The sequence below is a fragment of the Arvicanthis niloticus genome, chromosome 11, assembly GCF_011762505.2.
Source record: "Arvicanthis niloticus isolate mArvNil1 chromosome 11, mArvNil1.pat.X, whole genome shotgun sequence".
NCBI classification, from domain to species: domain Eukaryota; kingdom Metazoa; phylum Chordata; class Mammalia; order Rodentia; family Muridae; genus Arvicanthis; species Arvicanthis niloticus.
Genome location: NC_047668.1, coordinates 60,288,362 through 60,314,863, shown reverse-complemented (window position 1 = coordinate 60,314,863; position 26,502 = coordinate 60,288,362). Strand labels below are relative to the sequence as shown.

The 26,502-nt window shown below is 41.2% G+C and overlaps 1 protein-coding gene across 1 annotated transcript; it reads left to right on the top strand.

Annotated features, from left to right (window-relative positions):
- Positions 1-994: 994 nt before the first annotated feature.
- Positions 995-25,727, top strand: LOC117716776 (ATPase family AAA domain-containing protein 2B-like). Its single transcript, XM_076942274.1, has 11 exons — positions 995-3,247; positions 4,183-4,334; positions 6,383-6,432; positions 6,814-6,967; positions 8,738-8,840; positions 9,280-9,388; positions 10,387-10,503; positions 12,413-12,509; positions 13,057-13,146; positions 13,233-13,316; positions 25,342-25,727. The coding sequence occupies exons 1-7, from the start codon at positions 3,242-3,244 to the stop codon at positions 10,485-10,487; spliced, it is 675 nt and encodes a 224-aa protein (XP_076798389.1). The 5' UTR covers positions 995-3,241; the 3' UTR covers positions 10,488-10,503; positions 12,413-12,509; positions 13,057-13,146; positions 13,233-13,316; positions 25,342-25,727.
- The last annotated feature ends 775 nt before the right edge of the window (positions 25,728-26,502 follow it).

Genomic DNA, 26,502 nt, shown 5'->3' with positions numbered 1-26,502 from the left:
AGAACTTGGTCAAATAAAATTGTGAAATTATGATGTATAAATGTTGCAGATATTAGGAAGATACAATAATTTAGGTTAGGGCTTTTTCAGGAAGATTTTTTTTTTCCCCCATGAGACTCCAGCAGAGTCACACAGGAAAGTGGGATTTGAGAGAGAGAGAGAGAGAGAGAGAGAGAGAGAGAGAGAGAGAGAGAGAGAGAGAGAGAAAAGGGCGAGGGGTCGCCCTCTGGAGGCCAGTGCCTAAGCCACTGCACCACTGCTATTTACTTCACTTTCAGGAAGATTTAATGTAAAAAAGAGTCTTAAATGGTGAGTGATAGGATTTGATTAGAAGGAATAATGCTGGCAGGGTGTGATTTCCAGCACCCAGGAGGCAGAGGCAGAGGCAGAGGCAGAGGCAGAGGCAGAGGCAGAGGCAGAGGCAGAGGCAGATCTCTGTGAGTTTGAGATCAGCCTTGTCTACAGAGTGAGTTTTGAAAAGCAAGAGGTGCATAGTGAGACCCTGTATCAAAGAAAAAAAGGAATATTGCTGACTTATGCTATCTAAATTGGTACAGTAGCTTATAGGTATTAGTTTCTGTTACAATGTACCTGAGCTTAGAAGGTATGGTATGTCCTCTCAGTAATTACTTTAGAATATGTTACATAATAGTTCCCTTCCTCTTACAGAGATGACCCACTCATAGCTCCCAGACTGATGATGCCTGTGCTGTTGGCCTGCATACTGCATGGCTAGTGTGCATGTCTTGGAGGGATTGCTGACTTAAGTGGCTTTTACAGCTTTTTCTCTTTAGAGACCACAAGTATAATAGAAAGCAGTTTCTGAGATAGAATACAGAAAATTATTTTAGAAATGAAAGGGCAAAACTTTAGGTCTCCCTCCCTCCCTCTTTCTTTTCTCTCTCTCTCTTTCTTTCTTGTCCTTTTCCCCTTTCAAGGAAAGGTTCCTATGTTCGTGTTTTTTTTTTTTTTTTTTTTTTTTTTTTTTGTTGTTGTTGTTTGTTTTGGAGGTAACATTTCACCATGTAACTGGTTGGCCTGGAACTAACTCCATAGACCAGTTTGGCCTCAAAACTCATAGAGATTTACCTGTTCCGTGCCTCCCCAGTGGTGGGTCAAAGACGTTCAGTATCATTATCAACTTCTAGGTGGTTTTCTTTTTTTCTTTTGTAACTTATTAGACTGATCTTGGACTAGCTAGTTAACTTAACTCAGAGTCTTAGTATTTACTCTGTTAAAGGACAGTATTAGAGAAAGCAAGAACTTACTGTACAGTTTAAAACTATCTCTCTCTGTCTCTCTCTCTCTCTCTTTCTCTCTCTCTCTCTTTCTCTCTCTTCAGAGTCTCACTGTGTAGCCCAGACTAGCCTTGAATCTGTGATTTTCTAGCTCAAGTGCTGGGATCTCAGGCATGTGTTTCATGTCAGGTTCCTATGTTTGAGTTTGTAATTGCTTTTCTTTTTGTGTAGTCAGTACTAGTACTTGTGGCCTTTAAAATAGTTCACACTCTGCAACAGATAGAGATAACTATAGAAAATCACAACCAATTGATGCACAGAGTTGTGGAGCCCAGTCTAGAAAGATAGTTGTATAAAACACTTTTGTGCTTAAGGCTCAGGGAACATTGTGGAATGGGTGGTGGCTACACTGTAAGAGCCAGAGGATCAGAGAAGTCCAGTCCCAAATGGTCAGCCCTGTAAACATACATACAAGTAAAGTAAATTATATTTAGGAACAGATGGATGTATATACATATACATTATGCATTGAATAACAATTAATGAAAAAAGAAGCCAAAATTTTGAAGGAAAAGTAGGGAGGGAGATATGGCAGAGAGGAAAGGGAAAGAAGAAATGTTGAAAAATAAAGTAAAAAATTTTTAAAGAAAAAGATAAAAAATATTCATGGCATCCAGGGAGGGTGGCACAAACCTTGAATCCCAGCAGTTGAATGTCAAAGGCAGGCAGACCTCTGAATTTGAAGCCAGCTTGCTCTATCTAGTTCTAGGAGAAATTTTTCTATTAAATAGATGTCTTTCAAATATATATGGATACATTTAATTGTATATTTTCTAGTAACTTTTTTTTTGGTGGTACTTCATGGATATTAAGCACTAGCACTGAACTACAGTCTCAGCTACTAATAGCTACATTTTCACTATTATAATGCAGACAAATTGCTTTGGGAAAATATAAAAATGCATATTTATGAATTAGATAATCTTAATGCATTTTCCTAAGTATATAGAATAAAAGGAAACTATCTAGAGGATTTTCTTTCTTGAGACAGGGTCTCCATGTTTCCTAGGCTGTCCTTGACCTAAGTAGCCCCTGTGCCCAGATTTAGTTTTTCTCAAATATTCTTATGTTAGGCATATTGCTGCTGGTTATATGTGCCTTGGAAATACTTATCTAGAATGGCATATGATACCCTTCCCTTTTTTTTATGGTGCTGCAGAGCAAACTAGGGCCATTTTGTTGTTGAGACAAGATCTCCTGTAGCAAAGGAGGATATAACCTTGAACTCCTGATCTACCTGGGATTCCAAATGCTGGGATCACAGGTGTGCATCACCATATCCAGCCGCTGTTGCTCTCCCTGCTTTTTTCCTAGGTGTTGGGATTATACGTGTGAACCACTATGCCTAGAGTTAAATAAATGTATTGATAATAGTGAAAACCAAGTTTATATCTGAGAAGGCTTTATAAATATAGAAGAGGATAAGAACGGGTGGAATATGATGTGGGATAGACAGTAGCAGTGTTGGGATAAGTCCATGCCTTTCATTATCTATGGCTTACAAATAGATAGGTATGTGTCTGTGCTCATGTGTGTGGCTTTTTTCTGAGAGGGCTTACTGGAGTGAGACTCCAGTAACAGCAAGTACAGCGAGCGAGCGAGTACTAGTTCTTAGTTCTTAAATATCATCTTTTACCAAATGGAACCAGAGATCCTTGCAGAAATGATTATTTCTAGAGCCAGAAAGAGAAAGTACAAAATGAGTTCTGAAAATTCTTCTGTAAAAAAGTATTCCTAATCATGAGGTATGTGAGAAGATACAGGAATCACCTTTTAAGGGTCTCCTTTTAGCCAAATCTTACATAATTTAAGCAATAAAATAAGAATAAAAAATATTGTAGTCTTGAGAACCGTGAGTCTATACTTGATAGAAATGAGTAAATTAGTGGGGAAGGAGGACATTTTCCCTCACAGCAGAATGCCAACTACACCTGCAGGTAGTGATGCAGGTAGGTAAGAGTCACGGTCACAGTCAAGGTCTGGGTGGAGGTTTGCTTCAGAGTCAGGATGCTGGTAAAGTTATCAAAATATCATGTAGTGAAACAGATGGGAAAAACTTGACAGGTACCAGCTTGACCTGTATTATGGTCAAGTGGTGGGGGAAGGGTGAGTTAGTGTACACAACATTATTTCCATACATTCTCTCTAAAAAATGTATGGCTTCAATCAGATTATGAGGAAAATCACCTAGACACAGGCTGACTGGGGGATTGGATTAGCAAATGAAAACTGTTCTCTCTCTATTCTTCTCTCTTTCCCTCCATCCCCATGCTCCCTTCCCTTCTATTTCTTGTTTTGTTTTTAGAATCTTGTGGTGTACTTCTAGAGCTCAACTGTGTAGTTTTGGCAGTTTTCACATTTGAGTTAATCATTTTGCTTCAGCCTCTGAGGTGGGATTACAGGTGTGAGCGATCATTCTAGTCTGAAAACTATATTCTTACAGTCAAGGTTGTTAAAGGGAACTAAAGACTGAGGCTTGGCTGCAAAGTGAAGGGGAGAGATCTGACTATTAGGTGCAGTGAGCTAGCTCATGGATAGGATCTTGGACTTGAGCTGTTGTGGAGAAACTTGGCAAAATTTGCTTGGCTTTGAATGGCTTGGCTATGTGTTATGATTTCCTGAGCTGGAAGGTTCCATGGTAGTGGAGTTCCTCACTTTGGGATTTGTCTAATGGATATTTAGGTGAGCGTGAGGCACCATGTCACAGAGACACATAGATGCACCTCAGGCACTCATGAACTTTGTCTTTTTTCTTAAGTTTTTGAGACAGTGTTTACAGGCTAGTTCAAATTCCTTATATATAAATTAAAACAAAAACATATTATTATCGAAGCATATTAATCTTGATAGGAACAATACATACGTTGTTATTGCTGTCTTTCAGAAGGCTGAGGTAGACGGAGGCTTAAGTGACAGCCACGTATCTCCTCCAGCCAAACGCACTTTGAAGCAGCCGGATTCTGTTTGCAAAGACAAATCAAAATCACGAGGCACTGGTCAGCGAGAGGAATGGAACATAACATCTGCTCAGACCAGGTGAGGACGCATTGTTTCTGTTTGTTCGTGAGTACATGGATTATTTGCTATGATTTAGGGCCTGTAATAGTGTAGATTTTCTTTTTAAATGAATGTTTCTTACAAGTACTCATGTATATTCATAATTGATATTAGACTTATTTTAAACTTTCTGTGATTTTATTTTTCCAAATATGCTGTAAAATATGTTTGTTTTATAAAGACATGTATAGAATGTACCAGAAACTATTGTTACTAAAAGAATAGGGATTTTGATGGGTCTTGAATGTACATGGGTAGTTTTAATTCTGAGTTTCATCTTAGCTCTACTTTTTAAAGCATTTATTTAATTTGTATGTGCATACATGTGTGTGCAAAAGTGCATTAGAGTTGGGCATGGGAGGCTAAAGGACAACCTGCAGGAGTCTAGTCTCTTCCTTCATCATGCAGATCTTGGGGATCAGACTTAGGTCAGGCTTGATGGCAAGGGCTTTTATCCACAAAGGCATCTCCTTAGTCTTTGCCTGCCTGCCTGCCTGCCTGCCTGCCTGCCTGCCTATCCTCTGTATGTATGTATGTATGCATGCATGTACCTGTGTATCTATATCTATCTATGTATCTGTGCATTTATGTATGCATCTATCTAATCTAATCTAATCTAATCTAATCTAATCTATGAATGATACAAGATCTCATATAGCCAAGGCTAGCCTAGAACTTGTTATGTAGCAAGTTTGGCATTGAACTCTGGATCTTTCCACCTCTCAAGTATTGAAATACAAGAGTACCCTACTCTGCACAGCTCTTCTTCATAAAGAGAAAGATGCTAATGATGATTACAGTCAGGAACTTGAATTGCTCGAAGATGTTGTTTTCCTTTTGCCTTCACCTCCTGTGAGAGGCAGTGGTAGTTGGGCTGGGGCAGGGGCTATGGGTTAGACAATGGGTTAGAGAATTGAACTCATCCCCAGGCCTCTTTTCTTAAAAGCAACATTATAAGCAACAAAATGAGAGTTAAGTAAACCCTTATCTCGAGCAAAACAGAATCATATTGTGCTTTTTTTCTTCCCAGTGATATTATTGTTCAGAAAAGCTTTACCTTCTTTCTCTCTGTGTATCTATGTATCTATGTATCTATCTGTCTGTCTGTCTGTCTGTCTGTGTGTCTGTCAGTATCTATCTATAGATGATTTTTAGCATTGTATCTTACTCTTTTGACTAATTTAATGATGGGAAATTTTAGTCATTTATAGCTACATCCATCCAAAATTTATTTGGCACCAAGACCTATGAATAAACTGATAATTTGCAGGTAAACTGAGTTAATGTTATGTTGGGGCCAGTGCCAAAGTATACTTGTGAGGTAATAAAAGTGACTCTTTTGTGGTTTTGAGTTGATTTTGAGAATGATTTTGGAGAATTCCCACAAACCTTTATGTAGCACAACATGTTAGAGTGCGTGTGTTAGATCAGTTGCTTTATACTTACATTCATATGCCTGGAGTGTCATGCATGTGGTGTGCAAAGGTGCTAAATGTGAAATTTTACTTTTGAAGTGTGTCAAGATAGACTTTTTATTTGTTTTCCAGAGAGAAGGGGGAATAAATAGGTCTTTGTGTGTGTTTTAAAATAGATTGGATAGTTTGAAAATTATCAAATGTTTTTGGTATTTAAGTATTTTTTTCCTCTTTCACAGCTTGTTTGAATAAATTTGTCATAGCTTGGAATTTATTTTCTCAACGAAGCCTATAGTTTTTGTCTGTTGCCATGGCTCCTTATGGTCTTGGTTAAATTTATGCTGCTTAACCTTAATCATTTAATAGGATTTGAATTGGTACAGTTGACAACAAAATTAATTCAGCTTATATTCAGTTTTTTATTAAAGTTTCTCTTGAAATAATGAAATGATTTTGAACTAGTATATTTTAATTGATAGGTTAGCAAAGTAAAATTATTATTTTATGAAAAATAATAGATTAACAGTTTAAAGATGGATAATTACAGCATTATCCATTTCTTACCTAAACAAATATTGATACATTTGTGTATTAAATATATTTGTATTCTAGGTTAACTTCTCAGCCTGATGCTGCATTATCCAACGGACATAGTAGCTTGTGTGAGTATCCTGCTGGGAAACTGGTTAGTATTGAAATTGTTACAGTGGTATTAGGTTAAGTATGAAAATGAACAAAAGTATAGCCATTTAGTTTTGTTTTATTAACATTTTTTGGGACTAGAGATTCAACTGTGGTCCTGCACAGCCAAAAAGTTTCCTACTTTTGAGCCATATATTTCAATCCCTTAGAGTGATTTAATAGTATACTCTTTTAGTTGGAAATGACTAAATTTCATTTATAGCAAAAATATTGAGAACCTAGATTGTTTAATATTAAAGTCATTTAAGAGGATATATTCAGTTTTTGTAGCCTTTAAAATTTTGATTTTTTTGTTATTTTTCTGTACTCTGAACTTTGAAATGAAATGATCTCTCTTGCAGCACTTCGAAGCCACCCCCTTCAGGGGGAAAAGAAAGGAGATGGAGACCTTTCATGTATAAATGGTGACATGGAAGTCAGAAAGAGTTGTCGGTCCAGGAAAAACAGATTTGAAAGTGTGAATCAGAGTTTATTATTTGATCAACTAGTAAATAGGTATGAGTGTTTATGAATTAAGCAATTTCATTTAATTTTTGATCTTCAGCTGTTTTTGTGTTTGCATGTGTATGTGTTGTATATGTGTTTATATGTATATTTGTTTGAATATGTATGGGGAGGTGTGTGTGCCATTGGAGATCAGGGGTTGATCCCCAATTGCTCTAATTTTTGAGGCAGGCTCTCTCACTGAATCCAGAGCAAGCCAGTTGGTTGGCTTGGCTGGCCACTCGCTCCGGGCAGGGATCCCGTCTCCACCTACAAAACAAACAAAAACCTAAATAGCAACTGCTAAGATATTATCCTAGGCTTCCTAGACATTGGTGTTCTGCTTCGGTGTAAAAATTGTCCAATGAGCCTTATTAGCTTTACATTTTATATATCCATTGTCTGTGTTTTTGGTAACAATTTAATGTTAAAAGATTCAACTCTTCCCCGCCTCCAGTACCGTGAATCTAGTAGTTATTTATCATAGCATGGTGATGTCTCCCTCTCTCCCCAACTTTCTTTCTTTTAACAGGTCTCAGTATGTAGACCTGGTTGGCCTGAAACTTACTATGCAGATTAAACTGGTCATGAATTTATAGTCATTCATTTATCTCTGCCTCTGAAGTGCTGAGATTAAAGTTTTCTCCACCATGCCTAACGTACATTATGGGTTTTTAAAGTTTTTTTTTTTTTTTTTTTAGATTTCTGCCGGGCAGTGGTGGCACACGCCTTTAATCCCAGCACTTGGGAGGCAGAGGCAGGCGGATTTCTGAGTTCGAGGTCAGCCTGGTCTGCAGCGTGAGTTCCAGGACAGCCAGGGCTACACAGAGAAACCCTGTCTCGAAAAACAAAACAAAACAAAAACAAAAACAAAACAAAAAAAAAAAAAGAAAGATTTCTTTATTTATTTTATGTATATGAGTACACTGTAGTTGTCTTTAGACACACCAGAAGAGGGCATCAGATCCCATTACAGATGGTTGTGAGCCACCATGTGATTGCTGGGAATTGAACTCAGAACCTTTAGAAGAGCAGGCAGTGCTCTTAACCGCTGAGCCATCTCTCCAGCCCCCAAATAATCAAATGTACATTTTTTGTTTAATTTCTTTGTAGACCAGGCTGGCCTCGACCTGCTTCAGCTTCCTGAGTGCTGGGACTAAAAGCTTGAGCCACCGCTCCCAGCTTTGGGTTTTAAAGTTTTAATAAGTAAACATGTTTATTTATTTTGAGCCTTAAAAACAAGATTTATAATTTTAAAGTTTTAATAAATGTATAAAAGTTGAAGATAGTCTTTTATCTCTTTTTTAAAAATAAAACTATTTTATTTTTTATGTGTATATGTCTGTGTGTGTAAATGCAGTACCTGTGGAGATTTGGATTCCTTGGGGCTAGAGTTACATGTATTTGTGGATTGGCTACTTGATGTGGATGTTGGGAATTATCCTGTAATAGAGCAAGTCCATCTTTTAATATAATATCTCACTATTTACTGTTAGCTGGTCGGGAACTTTATGGACCAGGCTGGTCTTGAACTCACAGAAATCTACCTAACTGCTTCCCGTGTGCTGGGATTAAACACGTGCTTCACCACACCCAACCATCTTGTTTTATAAATTGGGAATTGTGTTTTGATAAATTCTGGTTATGAAAGTTATTTAATTGAGATGTTATATATAGTTACATATCAAGAGATAGTTTAATATTGGCTTGATGAGTCTTTAATGTTTATGATAAGGAATGTGTTCCCACCATTGTCTAAACTCTCTCTATTATATGACGCAGTACTGCTGAAGCTGTTTTACAAGAAATGGACAATATTAACATCCGGCGAAATCGCCGGTCAGGTGAAGTAGAGCGGCTTCGAATGTGGACAGACACAGAATTTGTGAGTATATTAGCTATGGAAACCTTTGCAAGTGTTTCTCCTTAGTTTTTATTCATGTATTTCTGTGTGAGTGTCTGCCTCGTGTGTGGAGGCCCACAGAAGCCAGAGAGGGTACTGGATCCCCTAGAGCTGGAGTCAGAGTTGGTTGTAACCTCCTGATGTGGGTGCTGGGAAGCAAACTTGTATTGTCTACAAGAGAAATAGTTTTCTTTATACTTGCAAACAATTAGGAGTCCAGAAACAGGATGAACAGCAGTAGATCTCCTCCCCTCCCCTCCCCTCCCCTCCCCTCCCCTCCCCTCCCCTCCCCTCCCCTCCCCTCCCCTCCCCTCCCCTCAATACAGTAAATTGTATTGAGCAAGCATGGTTGATTTATTGACTTATTTATAGTAGAGAATAAATGCTATGTTAATATTTGACAAGTTTCTTTCTTTAAAAGGAATATATGGATATGTATTCAAGGGTAAAAAGACGAAGAAAATCACTGAGAAGAAATAGTTATGGGATACAGAATCATCATGAAGTTTCTACTGAGGGCGAGGAGGAAGGTCTGTGCAACACCATGTGATGGAAGTGCTGGGAGACCCCGAGAGGGAGGAATATATACTAGCTATGGAGTTAGAGGAGGGTTGTTTTGCTTTTGTTTTCTTGCCTTTTATGTCTATGTATATCTACATAGTATATCTAAAGTAATTTAAATTCAGCTAGTATCTGAATTTTCATTTCCTTCAGTTGGCAAAATGAAGTGGCTATTGGTAGTCCTTAACTTGTCTAGTGTGGGTAAGCCTTGACTGTGAGCTAGCCTGCCTAGTGGGTAGCTCTCTTGTTTTACTTGTTAACCTTCTAAAGGCTTCAAGTTCCTGGTTATTTGGATTTTAATTTTAGTTATAGATTGAGACGTATATAGAGGAAAGCGGAAGTACTAATAGTAGTGGAGCGAGTTGTAGCATTTTTGCCTGACATCTGTCTAGTTCTGAACTGAAGAACACGGAATGAATTTGTAGGTCTGGAACTTGGAACATAAAGCATGTTGGCTGTGTCAATTTATAAACTGGTGACCAGTAAACCCATAGGGTTTAATTCTCTAAGCAATGATCTTCATAGAATGGATTTTAGGAGATTTTGGTATATTGAAAGTATAGATTACTTTCTAAGATAATCTTTTTCCCCCCTGAGTCATGGTTTCTTTGTGTAGCTTTAGCTGTACTGGAACTAGCTTTGTAGACCAGGCTAGCCTCTAACTCACAGAGATCTGCCTGTCTCTGCCTTCTGAGTGCTGAGATTAAAGGTGTGCATCACTGTACCTGGCCAACAATGGTTTATATTTTTCATAGAAGTGTATTGATTATTGGTAGGAAGAACTTTTTGTTTTTATATTTACCTAGGCTTATTTTTGGTTATATTAGTTTATACTGTATCATAAATTGCTAACATTTTAAAATGTCACTTGTATAGAAAGAATAATAGATGAAAGTAAATACTGGGTTGAGAAAGGGACCATACCTATGGATTAAAGTGTCTCTTCCTTCTCATATATGGAAACTAGAATCTCAAGAGGAGGATGGAGACATAGAGGTTGAAGAGACAAAAGGAGAAGAAAATGATAGACCATATAATTTGAGACAAAGAAAAACAGTGGATCAATAACAAGCACCACCAATAGGTAGGTGACTAAACAACTTCTTTGTCTTCTGTAACTGAGTAATTTTACCACTCTTGAGAAAAAAGAACTTTTTTTTTTTTTTCTGGGCTCGGGTGTGTAGTCCTGTGTTCTGTGCTGTTTAGGAGGTTGAAGTTAAAAAGGCTGAAGCCCAGGCCTTCATCTTTGGCAAGATCCCTTTTCCAGTAAAGAAAAAAAAAATTCACTACCAAACAAAAACAAACAGTGCTGAGTTTAAAATAATGAAACTTGAAAGCCCTGTGCGTCTTTTTCTACATAATTCTGTGTACACATGCCGTGGTAGTTACGGTGGCTAATGACAGCACTGCGTCATGCATAGCATTATTTCCTGTTCTTCCTTTTCCTCTCACTCAATTGTTTGACTACTGCTGTCTTGTTTCTGTGTGTATAGATTTGCTTGTACGTCGTATTCTGTATTTTTGTTGTTAGGAGTTAAACATAAGGTTTGTATATGCTGGGAAAATGCTTTGTCATTGAGTCAGTCTCTGTGACATTTTATGTACCCCTTTTCACTTATTATAATGTTTTAAGAATCTTTTTTACTTAGAATTAAGAATTGAATATATATTTTTATTTTGGCCTAGTATAGTGGTTCAAGCCTTTAATCCCAGTGTTCAGGAGGGAGAGGCAAATGGGTTTCTGTAAGTTTGAGAGTTTTAGGCTAGCCTGGTCTACATAGAGAGTTTTATGGTGGCCAAGGCTATATAGACAGATCATGTCTCCAAAAAAAAGGAAAAAAAAGTTTTATGTGAATGGCTGTTTTGCCTGAAAGTGTGTCTGTGCATACATGTGTGTCTGTGCATCACGTGTATGCCTGAAAGTGTGTCTGTGCATACATGTGTGTCTGTGCATCACGTGTATGCCGAGTGCCCACAGGGGCCATTGGAGAACATTAGATTCCCTGGAATTGGAGTTACAGATGGTTGGTTGTGAGCTACTGTGTGTGTGCTGGGACCCAAAATAGGGTCTTCTCTAAAGCAGTCAGTACCTCTGACCACTGACCCACCTCGTCAGCCCTCACTTAGAGTTTCATACTCTGAAGCCGTGACTGTGTGGTAGAAGTGTGCTCATTCTAGAAGCTGTTCAGATGTTCAGACATTCCTCTATTCCTCTTAGGAGTCGTTGTCTCAGATAGCTCTGTCACTAATAAGAGAGATGTGTTATGGCAGAAAAAACATTGGGAATCATTATTCTGGTGTTTTGTTTTTCATTTTTTGAATCTTTAGCTGAAATAAAGTCCAAAGTATGCATCTGTAGTTTACAGTTTGGCAAGTGTTGTAATTGTCCACCCCTGGGAAGCTTTGACCATAATGAAGATAACACACATTCTCATCAGTGCCCCAGGCTCCCTTCATCCCGTGCGGACTCTGCTCTGTCATTTGTGTCTCCCTGTATTAGTCTTTAGGTACCCATCTATCTTTTGCTTTAGATAAGATTTATATGTTTTTTATTTTATACAAATGAAATTATAAGTGTTTGTTGTTTTTGTTTTAATATTTTGAAATAATTTCATTCTTAGCCTCGGCTGGCAGGAATTTACTGTATAGCTTAGGGCAGCTGTAGACTTGATCTTCTCTTCCAGTCTTCCAAGTGGTAGGTATAATTACAGGCATATGCCTATCCAGCTTTGAAATACTAAAACACTACATTTTGCCTTCTCTTTTATTCAGTCTAATTATTATAGTATTCATTATAGACAGGAACCATCACAACTGTTTTATTATTTATTTTTTAAGGACATTAGGATTAATTTTAGCTTTTTGAATCCTGACTCTTTTCAACTGAAACCAAAAGGGTTGTGTTAGATGTCCCCTAAGGTCCCCTTCAGTCTTCAAGTCTCTACTCTTGAGTGTCCTGATGGAAGGAACTCTCTTATCTTTTTCTGTCCTAGGGTCCCCAGTTCACCTTCTCCCAGGATGACTTTCTGATTTCCATCCTGCCATCCCTCAAGGAAATTGACACCATGGTCTTCATTTTTATTCTGGATGGTGAGCAGGAGGATGGGAATGTTGGGGTGGTTTAGAAGAGCTGCCATTTTTCTGAGTCTCAGGGTGCCTTGTCAGAGGGAGGGTGTCTTAGGGTTTCCTATTGTCATGATAAGACACTATAACCAAAAGCAACTTGGGGAAGGAAGGGTTTATTTCATCTTACAGTGTATAAATCTATCATGGAGGAAAGTTAAGGCAGGAAGCAAAGCAGAAGCCATGGCAAGTGCAACTTAACTGTTATTCCCTATGGCTTGCCAGTTTGCTTTCTTATGGCACTTAGGACCACCAGCCCAGGGGTGGCACCTCCCACTGTGAACTGGGTCCATCAATCAGGAAAATGCACCACAGGCTTGCCTACAGGCCAGTCTAGTGGGGGCATTTTCTCACTAGAAGTTCCCTTTCGCCAAATGATTCTGGCTTGTGTAAGTTGACATAAAACTATCCAGCACTGAGGGACCAAATGAGTGTCCTGTCAGGACCCTGGAGTGGCAGGAAGAACCATTTCATAGCCCAGCCTTTTAACTCCAATGTTTCCTATCCCATCTAGATAACCTCACAGAAGTACAGGCCCTGGCTGAAAGGATGAGGGAGAAGAGTCGGAGCATCCAGGCCCTGGTGCACAGCACTGTCCTTGCCAGTGAGTGTCCGGCACTGGGGAGAAGACCTAGGCATAGTGCAGCCAGGCCTTCTGGAACAAACTGCTCTGTTCATCTTTCTCCTCAGGCCCCTCTAAAGAAACTCTTTCCCTTGATCATCAGCATCACATGGCCACTTCTTTTCTTCCATTACGAGAGGAGCTACGTTCAGGTAGGTGGGGATGAGAAGACAATGTTTCCTAAGAGGAGAGGAGTCCAAAGCCCCCAAAGCCATATGGATGGGGGAAGCCTGAATATTTGTTTAGTCTTCCCCCCTCCCCAAGCTGGGTAAATAGTCCATTTATCAGGTCTCTAAAGAGAGTTGCCAAGGCAACAGGGTTCAATTCTTTGTAGGAATATACAGAAAGGGCAAGACAGGCCACCAATGGTTACACACTCAATGTTTTTTGGGACAGGTTCATTGTTGACATTGAAGTCATTATCACCACCCAAAAGCTTTTAAGGCACTTTCTTTTGTGTGGTACACTATGCTGAACATAACCCAGATATTACCCCGATGGAGTCCTCCCTCAATAGTGAAATTATAATCCGGGAGATGCACTGAGAGGAATCACAGAAATACTGAGCAGTTTGTATGCACTTTGCAGTTTGGTTTGGAGTGCTCACCAGGAAATCTAGGTATCAGTCCAGCTCCTGTGGCCCAAGAAAGAAAACAAATTTTTATCTCTGTGCTTTACTGTTCTCACACAGGACATGCCTGCCCTCCACAGGGCAGAAGCAGGGCCCAGAATGGGTCTGGGGGAGGTGTGGTATTTCATCATCATTCAAACTGCTTCCTTCTGGAAGCTTCTAAACTTAATCAGATGGGGAGCCACCACACCGCCTCACAGAACCTGGAGCTCTTACAGAAATGTCTCTCCACAGTGGGAGCTCCACGCTCCTTTGTCTTTCATTCTAAATAGTGTTCCAGTGTCCTGTCTCTCTTCTTAGCATGCTTCCCACACTCACAGTCTCCTCCGACATCGCCTGTTTTGGGAGAAATCTTCTCTGATTAACTTTGCATTGTCTTGGCTCTCCATATTATATTCTTCTCCAAGCTAACACAATCATGGTCCCAAATACAAATACAGTGCTTTATACCCTGGTGACTATTTCATATCATTTATCTCAGTTCTCATAGCAATCTCCTAAAGAATGTATGTTCATTTTTGCCATCTCCCAGCCCCTTATTTCTGCTTTTAATGTAGTGACATTTTATTTAGATTTTTGTTTGTATTCCAATCTATTAGGTTTTTTCCTTGATTTCTTTTAATCTTTCACTTGATGCTGGTTTCATTTCTCTAACATGGAACTGTCTGAAAGGTTTCTGCTGAAGTCTGGCTCCAGCAGAGTTCAGGTCTCAAAGAAGAGGTGTGGGGTTGGTGAGGGAAAGAGACTGACATTACCTGAGGGTGAATCAGGATAGCTGGTGGTTATTGAACAAAAGGACACACCTTTTTGAGTCTATGATTGCATAATAGCTTAGCCATTAGCAATCTTGAAAGCAGACTTAATGATAACAAGAAATATATGATCTTTTCACAGATTGTTTTTTAACCTATTTTAGCCTATTTTTTTTAACATCCAGAATGAATGAGGTCATCAACTTTATTACAGCATTTTTCTTTGAAGCAAAAGCAGTAAGTTAGGCAAACACCTAAGTCCCCATGGTTCTTTAAGGTTCAGTAATCCCGCCACATGCCCTTCGCACCTCCTTCTGTAAGGTCTAAGCCTTTGTGGTCTGGAGGTACCACATCGAGTCCTGCTAAACAGACCCCCGAGACCAATTTTCATTCCTCCAGAGGCATGATGCAGTGTTTGTACCAGGAAGCACAAGAAGAATTGAGCCATTTCCTAATTGTGTTCCTGTGTGTCTTGGTCTTACAATGTGGGCCCGTTCTCCTCCTAAGATCTCCAAAGGGAAGGTCCTGACATCTTCCTCTGTCTCCATTGTGCCATACCATCCCAATTCCTTCAATGTATGCTCCTGTATATGTCAGAGAGGGATCAAGCCGGTCTAACTTTAACAGAACCTGCTTCTCATGAAGTCTATCAGGTCTTGCCACTCATCCTGTGAGCCTGAACCCACTGTTTCTCTCCGTTGTATGCTTTCATCCTTAGGACCAGGTGTACGTAAGAGTTTCTGGCACCAGCTCTTTTTTTTTTTTGGTTTTTGTTTTTGTTTTTTTCAAGACAGGGTTTCTCTGTGTAGCCCTGGCTGTCCTGGAACTCACTCTGTAGACCAGGCTGGCCTTGAACTCAGAAATCTGCTTGCCTCTGCCTCCCAAGTGCTGGGATTAAAGGCCACCACCACCCGGCACTAGTACCAGCTCTTAGTTAACGACTCTGCAACTTCTCTATTCTTGGTGCAAACAGACACAGAGGGGGTTCTTGTGCAGGAGTAGGCAGAGTTACCAAGCTATGTGGGTCCATGGTGGCGGAGATTTGTTTCTAAAGATTTACTTTGTTTAGCAAGACTGCTATTGTATACACTCATATCCTTTACCAAAGCCCATACAAAATTTCCCAAAGAAAAAAGGCATAAGAAAACTCCCATAATGCATAGTGAGAATCATCAAAACCGAAAGTCAAAGGCTGCTGGAGAACGGTGATCTGTGACATCCACCTGCTGGAACCTGGTGAAGCAGCAGTGGTCGCTGAGATTTCCATTGGACTTGGTCCTATTTTGTCTTCTGCTGCTGTGATAAAACCTTGACCATAACCAACTTGGAAAGGAAAGTTCATTCCATCTGTCACTTTTCAACCCATCGTTTCAGAGAGTCAGGGCAGGAGCTCAAGCAGGAAGCAGGTGCAAAGGCAGGGACCATGGAGGCAAGCTGCTTCCTGGCTTATTCTCCATGGCTTGCTCAGTTTCCCTTCTTTTTGCGTTTTTAATCTCTCTCTCTCTCTCTCTCTCTCTCTCTCTCTCTCTCTTTTTCTCTCTCTCTCGTTGTGTGTGTGTGTCTTTGAAGGAGTCTTTGAAGGAGTCAACTCTCTTCCTCCTTGTGGACCCAGGGGATTGACTTTAAGTTGTTAGTACCTCTATCCACTGAACGATCTCACCAGCCTTCATCTTGCTTTCTTATACAACCCACAACCACTTGCTAAGGGGTGGTACTGCCCAGAGTAGGCTATGCCCCACACATCAATCATCAACCAGGAAAATTTCCTACTGACCTGCTCACCGGCCAGTGTGATTGAGGCCATTCCTCACTTAAGGTTTCCTCTTCCCATAGGACTTTAGCGTGGGTCGAGTTGACAACACCCAGCTCAGATTTGTTGCTTCCATTGTAGAAATATTTTTGCTACCGTAATGGTCTTCACCTTCATTTGAAACATTGTGCCCTATTCACCGGCCCTCCTCTGTCACATTTCCTTCATTCCTTTCTTTTCCCTAGAGCACGTGACAGATAAGTGAGGCTGTCTTATACTTTACACTATGCCAGGCAGAGAGGCACATCCTGTAATCCCAGCATCTGGGGGCAAAAGCAGGATCAGGAAGAGTTCAAGGCCATCTCTAGATACATAAGGAGTTCGAGGTTACTCTGGATTACATGAGACTCTGTCCTCCAAAAAGAAACATAAAACCCAAAGCCAAAACTTCACACCAATTACTTCAGAATATGTCCCTCAAGGGCGAGGACATTTGCCTCTGTAAGTATAATACAGTTATCCACTCTGGGAATGCAGTTAATATGATACCATTTCCTAAATTCAGATTTCCCCAGCTATCCTTAGGGAAGCTGTTTTTATTTTCCAGATCTAGAACTCAATCAAAGATAACCTACAGACTGTAGTCACTAGGTCTTTCCTCTCTTCCAGTCTTCAGTCTTTTTCTTTTTTCCTTGTCTCTTGTGACACTGAGGTTTTTAGAAGTCTAGGCAAATCTTTTTCTGGAATGTACCTCCCATTTCCAGAATGTACGAAGGCGCTGTGTTGTCTTTGCCTCATGTTCAGGTGTTTTCCTTTTGGAGGAGACCAGCATGTCACACCAGGAGTCACCTGGCATGTGTGTCTCATCCTTGGCGAGGCCATGGTGGCATTCAGCAGTGGTGATGGCTGCCGTCTCTCTGTGTCCTGTCACCCAGCCATCCTTACCCACTGTTTCCACATGTGCTGCTGATTTCCGCTTGACTCAGTTTTTCCCAAGGAGACGCTCAAGCGATGATTTTTCTATTTCTAGCTCTCTTCCTCTTATACATTCATTAACTGGCATTCTTTTTTAAGGAGCTTCTGATTCACTCCCCACCCCAACGGTGTTTGTTTAATGTCATTATGGATTCATGAATTTTTTTTTTTTGGTGTTGTTGTTAAATGTTTAGTATTTTTATTTTTTGAGGCAGAGTTTCTATGCAGCCAAAGCTGGACTAGAACTATTATAAAGCCCAGACTGGCCTTGAACTCATAACCCTCCTACCTCAGCCTCCAGAATACTGGGATTACAGATATCCACCACCATGTTTGGCTTAGATGTATTTTAATATATTTTTAATTTTTATTTCATTTTATTTTACTTTTCATATGTATGCATGTGTGTGCCTGCTTGTCTGGATACACACCATGTGTGTGCCTGCTTGTCTGGATACACACCATGCGTGTGCAGTGCTGTGATGTGAATACACACCATGTGTGTGCCTGCTTGTCTGGATACACACCATGCGTGTGCAGTGCTGTGATGTGAATACACACCATGTGTGTGCCTGCTTGTCTGGATACACACCATGTGTGTGCAGTGCTGTGATGTGAATACACACCATGTGTGTGCCTGCTTGTCTGAATACACACCATGTGTGTGCAGTGCTGTGATGTGAATACACACCATGTGTGTGCCTGCTTGTCTGGATACACACCATGTGTGTGCAGTGCTGTGATGTGAATACACACCATGTGTGTGCAGTGCTGTGATGTGAATACACACCATGTGTGTGCAGTGCTGTGATGTGAATACACACCATGTGTGTGCAGTGCTGTGGACCAGAGGAGGGCATTGGAGCTCCTGGAACTGATGGTACAGGTGACTGTGAACCTCCCGGTGTGGGTGCTGGGAATCTAGCTCAGATCCAGAGCCAGAGTAGCAAGAGCTCTTCACAACCAGCCATCTCTCCAGCCCCTCAATACTCACCCTTTATTCCTGCCCCTGCCACCAACTTTTTTTTGAGACAGGGTTTCTCTGTGTCATCCTAGCTGCCCTGGAATTCACTTTGTAGATTAGGCTGGCCTCGAACTCACACAGATCTGCCCACCTGAAGGCTGGAACCAAAGGCATGTTCCAGCTTCCCCTAATATGTTTGTTCTCTCTCTCTCTCTCTCTCTCTCTGTCTCTCCCTTCCTCCCCCCTCCCTCCCTCCCTCCCCTCCTCCCTCTGTCCCCCTCTCTCTTTCTCTCGCTCTCTCCCTCTCTAGTTAACATTTTTAAAAATCTCTTATATATTACATTTTAACCTCAGTTTTCCCTCCCTTTTTTCTGCTCAGTCCCTCTCCCCCTCTCTCAGATCCATTCCTCTTGTGTTTCCCTTCAGAGAAAGGCAGGCGTCCCAGGGATATTATCCAAACACAGCACATCAAGTTACAGTAAGACTAGACACATCCGCTCCTATTAAAAATGGACAAGGCAGCTCAGTAGGAGGAAAAGCCCCTAGAGCAGGCAAGACTCAGAGACAGCCCCACCCACATTGGATGGAGTTCAATATATTCTCTTAATACTTATTTTTCATTGAAGCCTCAGAACCAGAGCTTGTTCAAGTTGGCTTCCTTGAACCTGGTCATAGCCATACTTAAACATACTTCCGGTGTTTCCTTTTGAAACAAAACAAAACAAACAAAGAAAAACCACTTACTTCTGGGCAAAGGGTGGCAGACATTTTACATCTCGTGTGCTTTGCATACCATCTTCTGAATATTACTCCACTGCAGTGCCCACGTCTCTTCTTCGCTGTGGATGTACCTGTGTGATAGTTTACCTGGCCAATGTCTTAACTGGGGCATTTGCTTATTGTCAACGTTTTGCTATTGCCAATAATGATGCAATGTGTATGCATGTGTCCAAGTGTTTCTTTGAGATAAATACCGAGAAATGTTAGATTGTTGTCAAAGGGAAATGCCAGTCACTTGGTTACATGCTGCACTTTTCTTCCGTAGGCTCTGTGCCGTTTTCCTTTTCCATAGCGGCTGTTTAGAGAATGCTGGCTCCATGCAGCCTCCCAGAGACTTTTTTTTTTTTTTTTTTTTTCATTATAAATTTAAAGCAATTCTTTATCCTTCAGTTTCTGGCAGGTGCTAATTCACTTTAAAGGGTAGAAAAATTGCAACAGTGTTCATGTCCAGTCCAGTTCAAACAAAACTTGCTTAGATCAAGCATTTCATAAACATTAAGGGCCTAATGACAGATACTTCACTAGCCGACAAAGATGCCTATTAAAGCCATTAAGACTGGCTGGAAATTGATAACTCTCACATTTTTGCAATAACTCTAAAGTCCTAAAATGTTTAACTATATTAAACATATGCCAGAGGTCTAAATTACTGATATGTTGATAGTGATGTAAGACTGAATCTATTGATTTTTCTCTGTGTGTCTCTGTTACTATGTCAGGAAAGTAAAGTTTTCCCCATTTTTTTTTTTTATGAGTTTAATTTAATTTTTTTACTTATTCACTTTCCATCCCCTCCAAACCAGACAGATGCTCTGCTGCTGAGCCACATCCCAGCCTGTGTCTCTATTATGTGAGAAGCAGAGCCCTTGTGTTCCTCTCTGCTCCCTCTGCTCTCCCCCACCTCTTTCTCTGCTCTCTTCTGCTTCCCCTCCTGCTTTACCCTTTCTTTCAGTTGTCCTGGAACTCCCTGTGTAAATCCATGAGTGTCAAATCCATAACGATCCTTTCTGCCTCCTGAGTGCTGGGATTACACATGTCAGCCACCATGCCCAGCTTTTGCTCCTTCTTCTAACAGACTTTTAAATCTTTTCTGACCCTTGACCTTGAGGTTTTTTTGTTTGTTTGTTTGTTTGTTTGTTTTTTGTTTTTTGTTTTTCGAGACAGGGTTTCTCTGTATAGCCCGGGCTGTCCTGGAACTCACTCTGTAGACCAGGCTGGCCTCGAACTCAGAAATCTGCCTGCCTCTGCCTCCCAAGATCTTGAGGTCTTTATAAAGCTGTTAGTGTTCTATTTCTCATATATGTTGTAAATATATTCTTTTGGCTTTAATCTGAAAAAAAAAAAAAAAAAAAAAGAGCCTGCTTTAATTTGTCTGAGGTTGAATCTGCTAGTCTCTGTTACCATTTGTGTCTTGAAGCACAGAACGCTCCCCACACCCATGCTGGTGTGGCACCTGTGTGTTTCTTTTTGCAATTCTTAGGAATTTTGTTTACTCTTGTGTATGCAGTAAGACATGAATCCATTTATATTTTCCAAAGCAACTATCTAATTTCCTTATTTAATTTTCTATTGCTATGACTAAGGCAACTTATAAAAGACAGCATTCAATTGGAGGCCTGTTTACAGTTTCAGAGGGTGAGTCCATGACCATCGTGACCGAGTCAACAGGCAGGCTGGCATGGTGTTGGACCAGTAGCTGAGAGATTACATGTTGAAACAACCATGAAACAGAGAGAGTTAACTGGGAATGGTGTGGGTTTTTGAAACCTCAAAGCCCACACCACTGCCAGTGACATATCTCCTCCAACAAAGCCACACCTCCTAATCCATCCCAAACAGTTCCATATTCAGATATATGAGCCTATGGAGGTTATTCTCTCCAAACAACCATAACAGTTGTCTCCATTTTATTTATTTATTTATTTATTTATTTATTTTTGTTTTTTTGAGACAGGGTTTCTCTGTGTAGCCCTGGCTGTCCTGGAACTCACTCTGTAGACCAGGCTGGCCTCGAACTCAGAAATCTGCCTGCCTCTGCCTCCCAAGTGCTGGAATTAAAGAAGTGCGCCATCACTGCCCGGCTCCATTTCATTTTTAAGTCTAGCTTGAGTGATTTAGGATGTTACATGTGCCATATAACAATACAGTGAATTTGCATGTATTTTTGTAATGTAAGAAGCATTCTGGCTTGCTTTCTTTTCTTCCTTTCTTCCTTCCTTTTTTCCTTCCTTCCTTCTCTCCTTCCCTCCCTCCTTCCCTTCTTCTATCCTTCCCTCCCTCCCTACCTCCCTCCCTTCTTCCTTCTTTCCTTCCTTTCTTTTTTTTTTTCAACACAAGTTTGTAGCTTTGGCTGTCTTTGAATTTGCTCTGTAGACCAGGCTTGCCTTGAACTCAGAAGAAATCTGCCTACCTCTGCCTCCCAGATGCTGGGATTAAAGGTGTGTGCTACTGCAACCCAGAACATTCTGGATTTTCTATTTGGTTTCACTGGTCTGTCCTTCAATGTGCTAATGCCATGAGCTTAATTATAGAGAGTTTATGGCATGTTTAGTATTTAGAAGGTCCAGTCCTCCATTAACTATTAAGGACTTTCCTAAGCTGTAATTGCAGATTTATTTTTCTATTTGAACTTTAAAGTCAATCATGTAAACTTTAACTTTGTCAGTGATACTTAGGGGATAAATGGCTAATAATGTAACTCAGATTTAATTGGCTTCTTTCCTACAGGCAGTGTGATAAATGGCATATAGCATCTGTCTCAGTTAGGGTTTCTATTGCTGTGATAAAAACACCATAACCATAGCAGCATCAGAGAGAAGTGTTTATCGAGTCTCACAACTCACAGGTCAAACTCCATCAGTGAGGGATGCCAGAGCAGAAACTAAAGCAGAAGTCATAGAGAATGCAGGTCACTGGCTTGCTCTCCATGGTCTGCAAAGTTTGCTTTCTTCTGTGCCCCAGGACTACCTGCCCAGGGATGGCACTTGACACAGCAGGGACCTTTCATGTCAATCATTAATCAAGAGCATGCCCCACAGACATGCCTACAGTTCCATCTGATGAAAACAATCCCTCAACTGGCACTCCCTTTTCCTAGATGACACTATGTGGAGTTGACAGAGAACCAACCAATCTGATTGTTCTCTTACTCAGTGACTGTGTCATGTACTTGTTAAATGTTTCAGTAAAGGGCCAGTGAGATGGCTCAGTGGTTAAAAACACTTGCTGCATAAGCCTGGAAATCTGGGTTCAATCCCTGCCATCCATGTGATGATGATGATGATGATGATAACACTGATAATAATAAACTTAGTATATCTAGGTATGTTGCTACATACTTATAATTCCAGTACTTGGGAGGCTGAGACCAGACTGGACCACACAGTGAGCTTCTGTCTCAAAAAAACAACAAAGGGGCCGGGAGGTAAAGTGGCTCAGTGAGTAAAGGTGCTTGCCACCAAATCCGATGATCTGAGTTCAATCCCTAGTACCTAAGTGATAGAAGGAGACTGAACTCCCATTGGTTGTCTTCTGACTTCCATGTGCACTCTGTGTCGCACAGTCATGCACACAGATAAACACAATAAAAAGAAAAGTTTGTAAAATGAACAAAAAAGTTTCTAGCATACACTCTTGCAAGGGTTTTTATGACAATTTCATTTCATCAGAAAGAGTGAGACTCTGGAGTAGAGTTAGGCACCACCTCTGCCTTCAGGGAGACTAGTAGATAAATGCCTCCTCTCACATCATAGGATCTATGGATCCTCCAAAGGTCAAATGAAAATGTGGGGGCTGGGGAGATACCCTAGCAGTTATGAGCACTTCTTGCTCTTCCAGAAGGGTTCAACTGGTAACACCTACCTGGTAGATAACAACTGTCAGTAACCTCAATTCCAAATAATCTGATACCCTCTTCTGTCCTCCAAGTTCACAACATGCATTTGGTACACAGACGCATACACACATACACATTAAAAACACAATAACTTGTTTTTAAAAATAAAGTAGATAAACATGAAAATGTCTAGGAGAAAGACCAAATCCGTGATTGCCTAATTAAAGCAAGCTTTATTAAATACTGGCCAGGAAGATGGACACTAGCTCCATCCATACCCAGGGTTCCCAGAGATGGTGTTGAATTTTGCTAATCAGGTGCTTATAAAGGCAAAACCCACAGGGCGGTGTACATCCTGCCTTCATCCAATCAGGGGCAAGCACACATTCTGATGCACTTCCTGACTACACACCTGCCACCTATCTGTGATCAAGCACATCCTACTCAGTTGGGGCAAGCACCCTTGTTTACTGAAGGAAAAATAGGTAGCTTGTTATCTTACAAAAACAGCCCCAGCATTTCAAGAAATTATGTGTCAGGGGCAACCAGGGCTTATGGGGTAAGTTTAGCCCTCACAAGAATAGAATAAAAGTTTAAAAGGTGTTAAAGCCTTGTGTCATCAAACAAATGATCTACCATTTAGTGTCTGATCTCCTACCACAGGCAGCTCTCACCTTGTTTCTTTCTCAGCCTCTAACTTCTCTTGTTCCCGTGTGTTTGCATTTTAGAAGTTCCAGTGTGAGTTAAGCACCAAGTGGGTGTTGAATACACTGAGTACTGGGGCCCATGTGCTGCTGGGAAAGATCCACATGCTGGACCACCGAATCGCCAACTCCAGACTCTTCTGGAGGGCACTGGCCATGTTGTAGATCAGAGCATGATGGGAGGCCCCCAAACCTAGATGGCCACAGAAAGTATTTTTACAAAGTTGGGAAGGGGTGTAGGGCCAAGGTCTATTTTTTTCACAGACTTTCTTGGGCATAGTCTCTGATTTGCATGCGTTTTTACACACAGGTACATTGAGGGGATCCCTGCAGGTGTCATAAAGGCAAGCAAACCGCGGGAATAGATAAGAATGAAAACCCAGTGTAGACTGGCGTTGTCAACCTGGATCAGACTTCAGGGAGTCTAATGCAAGTGGCTCATTGTGGGCATATTTAAAACACCTTACATTTTCGGAAAAGGTTTCCAGGCAACAGTCAGCCCAGTTCTAGGTGCACAATGAAGCTTAAGGTGTGACTACATAGAAACTCCTTTACAAAGTACACGTGACCATGAGGGTGGGTTCTATAGCTAAAAGGCTTGGAATCTAGTGTGGTCTCTGACTGAGCATAGAGGTCAGCAGGCCATAAAGTACAGGTGACATCTTCCCTAAGGATGGTAATGGTCTAGGGAGGGAAGAGTCTGGGATAAACATTCTGGGGAATTTGGGTGAGGTCTGTCTCTATAGCAAAAGGTGAGGGAGGTCTGCCTCCACAGAGGAGCAAAAGGTCACCAGGTTGATCACAAAATCCACTCTCAGCTTTCTGGATAAATGCAGGTATTTGATTTTTATCTCCTTGGTTGAGGAGATAAAGGCACATGATTGACATTCCTGGTTCCCTTAGTGCTTTGGGTGAGTGCAGGGACCTCTGTGTCCCTGACCAGTACATGAGTGTGAAACTATAACCTCCAGGTGACATTCTTTAAGTTTCAAGGATGCAACAGAAACCCAACTCTTAGCCTGGCAGTGGTGGTGCATGCCTATAATCTCCAGAAGCAGAGGCAGGCAGATCTCTGAGTTCCAGGACAGCCAGGACTACACAGAGAAGACCTGTCTCAAAACAAAACAAAAACAAAAAAAGCAAAAAAGAAAACTAACCTGTATTCCTCTAAGCTAAAGTGTTAGTCTAACATCTTGTTCTGCCAATTAGCAACCCCAATGGGAAGGAGTCTCTCTGTCCCTGGTGACTTGGGGAGATCCTGACAGAGGGCTCCTATTGGCTTGTCTTGGGTTATGTGCACAACCTTGAACCAATCAGTGTTCTCCAGGGGAAAGAATGCTCTGCCCACCTACATTGTGTCAAGTCGACTTTGGGGTGGGGAGGGAGATGGGCTTGATTTTATCTTATGGCCCCCAGAACGGAGACTAACAGTTATACATGGGAAAAGAAAGGGGCTAATGCCAGAGAGGGGTGAGAATGTCTGCTGACCAGAGAGCATGGTGGATGGCTTTGAAGTTTGGTTGCTATCCTTGATTACTGACCTATGGGGTTGTTGGGACCCAGTTGTAAATCTCACCAGTTTTCCATTCATTATGGGCAGCTGATGGGTTACCGCCAACTCCTTTAACCCAGTTTTTCTATATACCTCATGATTACGGGACATATTTTCCATAGTGTCTTCAGGATTACAGTTCCCACTTTCTCATGTCTTTCCCTTCTCCCGGGACACTATTCTCAGTTCTCCTAGGCATCTACCCTGACGCTGACCTCATTGCTTCTTCCACAGAGGTTCTCTGGACAATCCAAGGCTCACTGCATCGAGAGCCTTCTTCAAGTGATCCATTTTCCTCAACCACTGTCAGATGATGGCTGCAGCTTCTTCAGTCTGTGAAGTTGTTAGAAACATCCTCTCTGGGCCGGGTCAGAAGCGCAGCACGCAAACCCTTGGAGACCCTACTGCCTGTGGTGCCCTGAATTGATGGAGGGGCAGAGCCCCCTCCAGTTCCCAGGGGACTTGTGCCAGCAATACAGTTGTGGGGACAATCTCAGTTTCGGGTGAGTGTGGCACTCACTAACAGCCCAGAATTGGGAAAGAGTCCTGTTTTCAGCTGGATCATTTCCATTTTTACTGGTGTCTTCTGATCTCAGAAATAAAACTGTCTTGTGTTGGAACCTAACCTTGCAAAAAATCAGTAATCAGACTCACTACACACAAACAAGGGAAGCAGGGGCTTCAGGTATTCTCGGCTAGAGAGAAGTTGTGTTCCAGATGTCATTCGAGAGAGAAAGACAATGCCAATTAGACAAGATCCTTGGGGATTAGGATGAGTGCCACATCCACTCAGAGACCAGTGAGCAGGGACGTTGGCTACATCCTCTCCCTGTGTTTGCAAGAAAGAATATAAGGAATCCTACTCTGGGGGTGCCGGGCACCCTTTGGTGGTAGAACCCAACAAACACTACAAAGTTGTCGGCACTGCTTTAGACTGAAGCTGTCACGGGTTTTGATAAATCAAAGGGACCCAGATTCATCAGATTCATTGAAGGTCCAGTCTTCAGGTGCCTGAGCCAAGGCTCTCACTGTTGAGATCTGGCTCCTCCTTGTGGCAGAGAAATAGCCAAGTAATCAATGCCCCCAGGAACTCCCCCATGGAGAGAGCTATGGAGAGTAACTTTTAGTGGCTAGAGTTATTTTGAGATACAATGGGAGGTCAAGAATCAAGGAGAGTTGTGGAACAAAGGAGGTTAAAGTGCGACAGATAAAATCTGAGAGTGTCTTCAGGCTTACACTGGTTATGCAGAGTGAGTAAGGAGACTTAGGGCTTCATTCAGGGATTCTGGGCTGTGGGGCAGGATATGTATTGGAGGCTACATAGCAAGATTGCTCTCCCTCTCAAAGAACTATTCAGAGACAAATGGGCTACAGCTTGCCTCTAAATAGCTAGCA

Coding starts and splice junctions, on each gene's coding strand:
- LOC117716776 (XM_076942274.1), top strand. Junction 4,335..6,382: donor ATAACATCTGCTCAGACCAG/GTGAGGACGCAT, acceptor TTTGTATTCTAG/GTTAACTTCTCAGCCTGATG. Junction 8,841..9,279: donor TGTGGACAGACACAGAATTT/GTGAGTATATTA, acceptor TTTCTTTAAAAG/GAATATATGGATATGTATTC.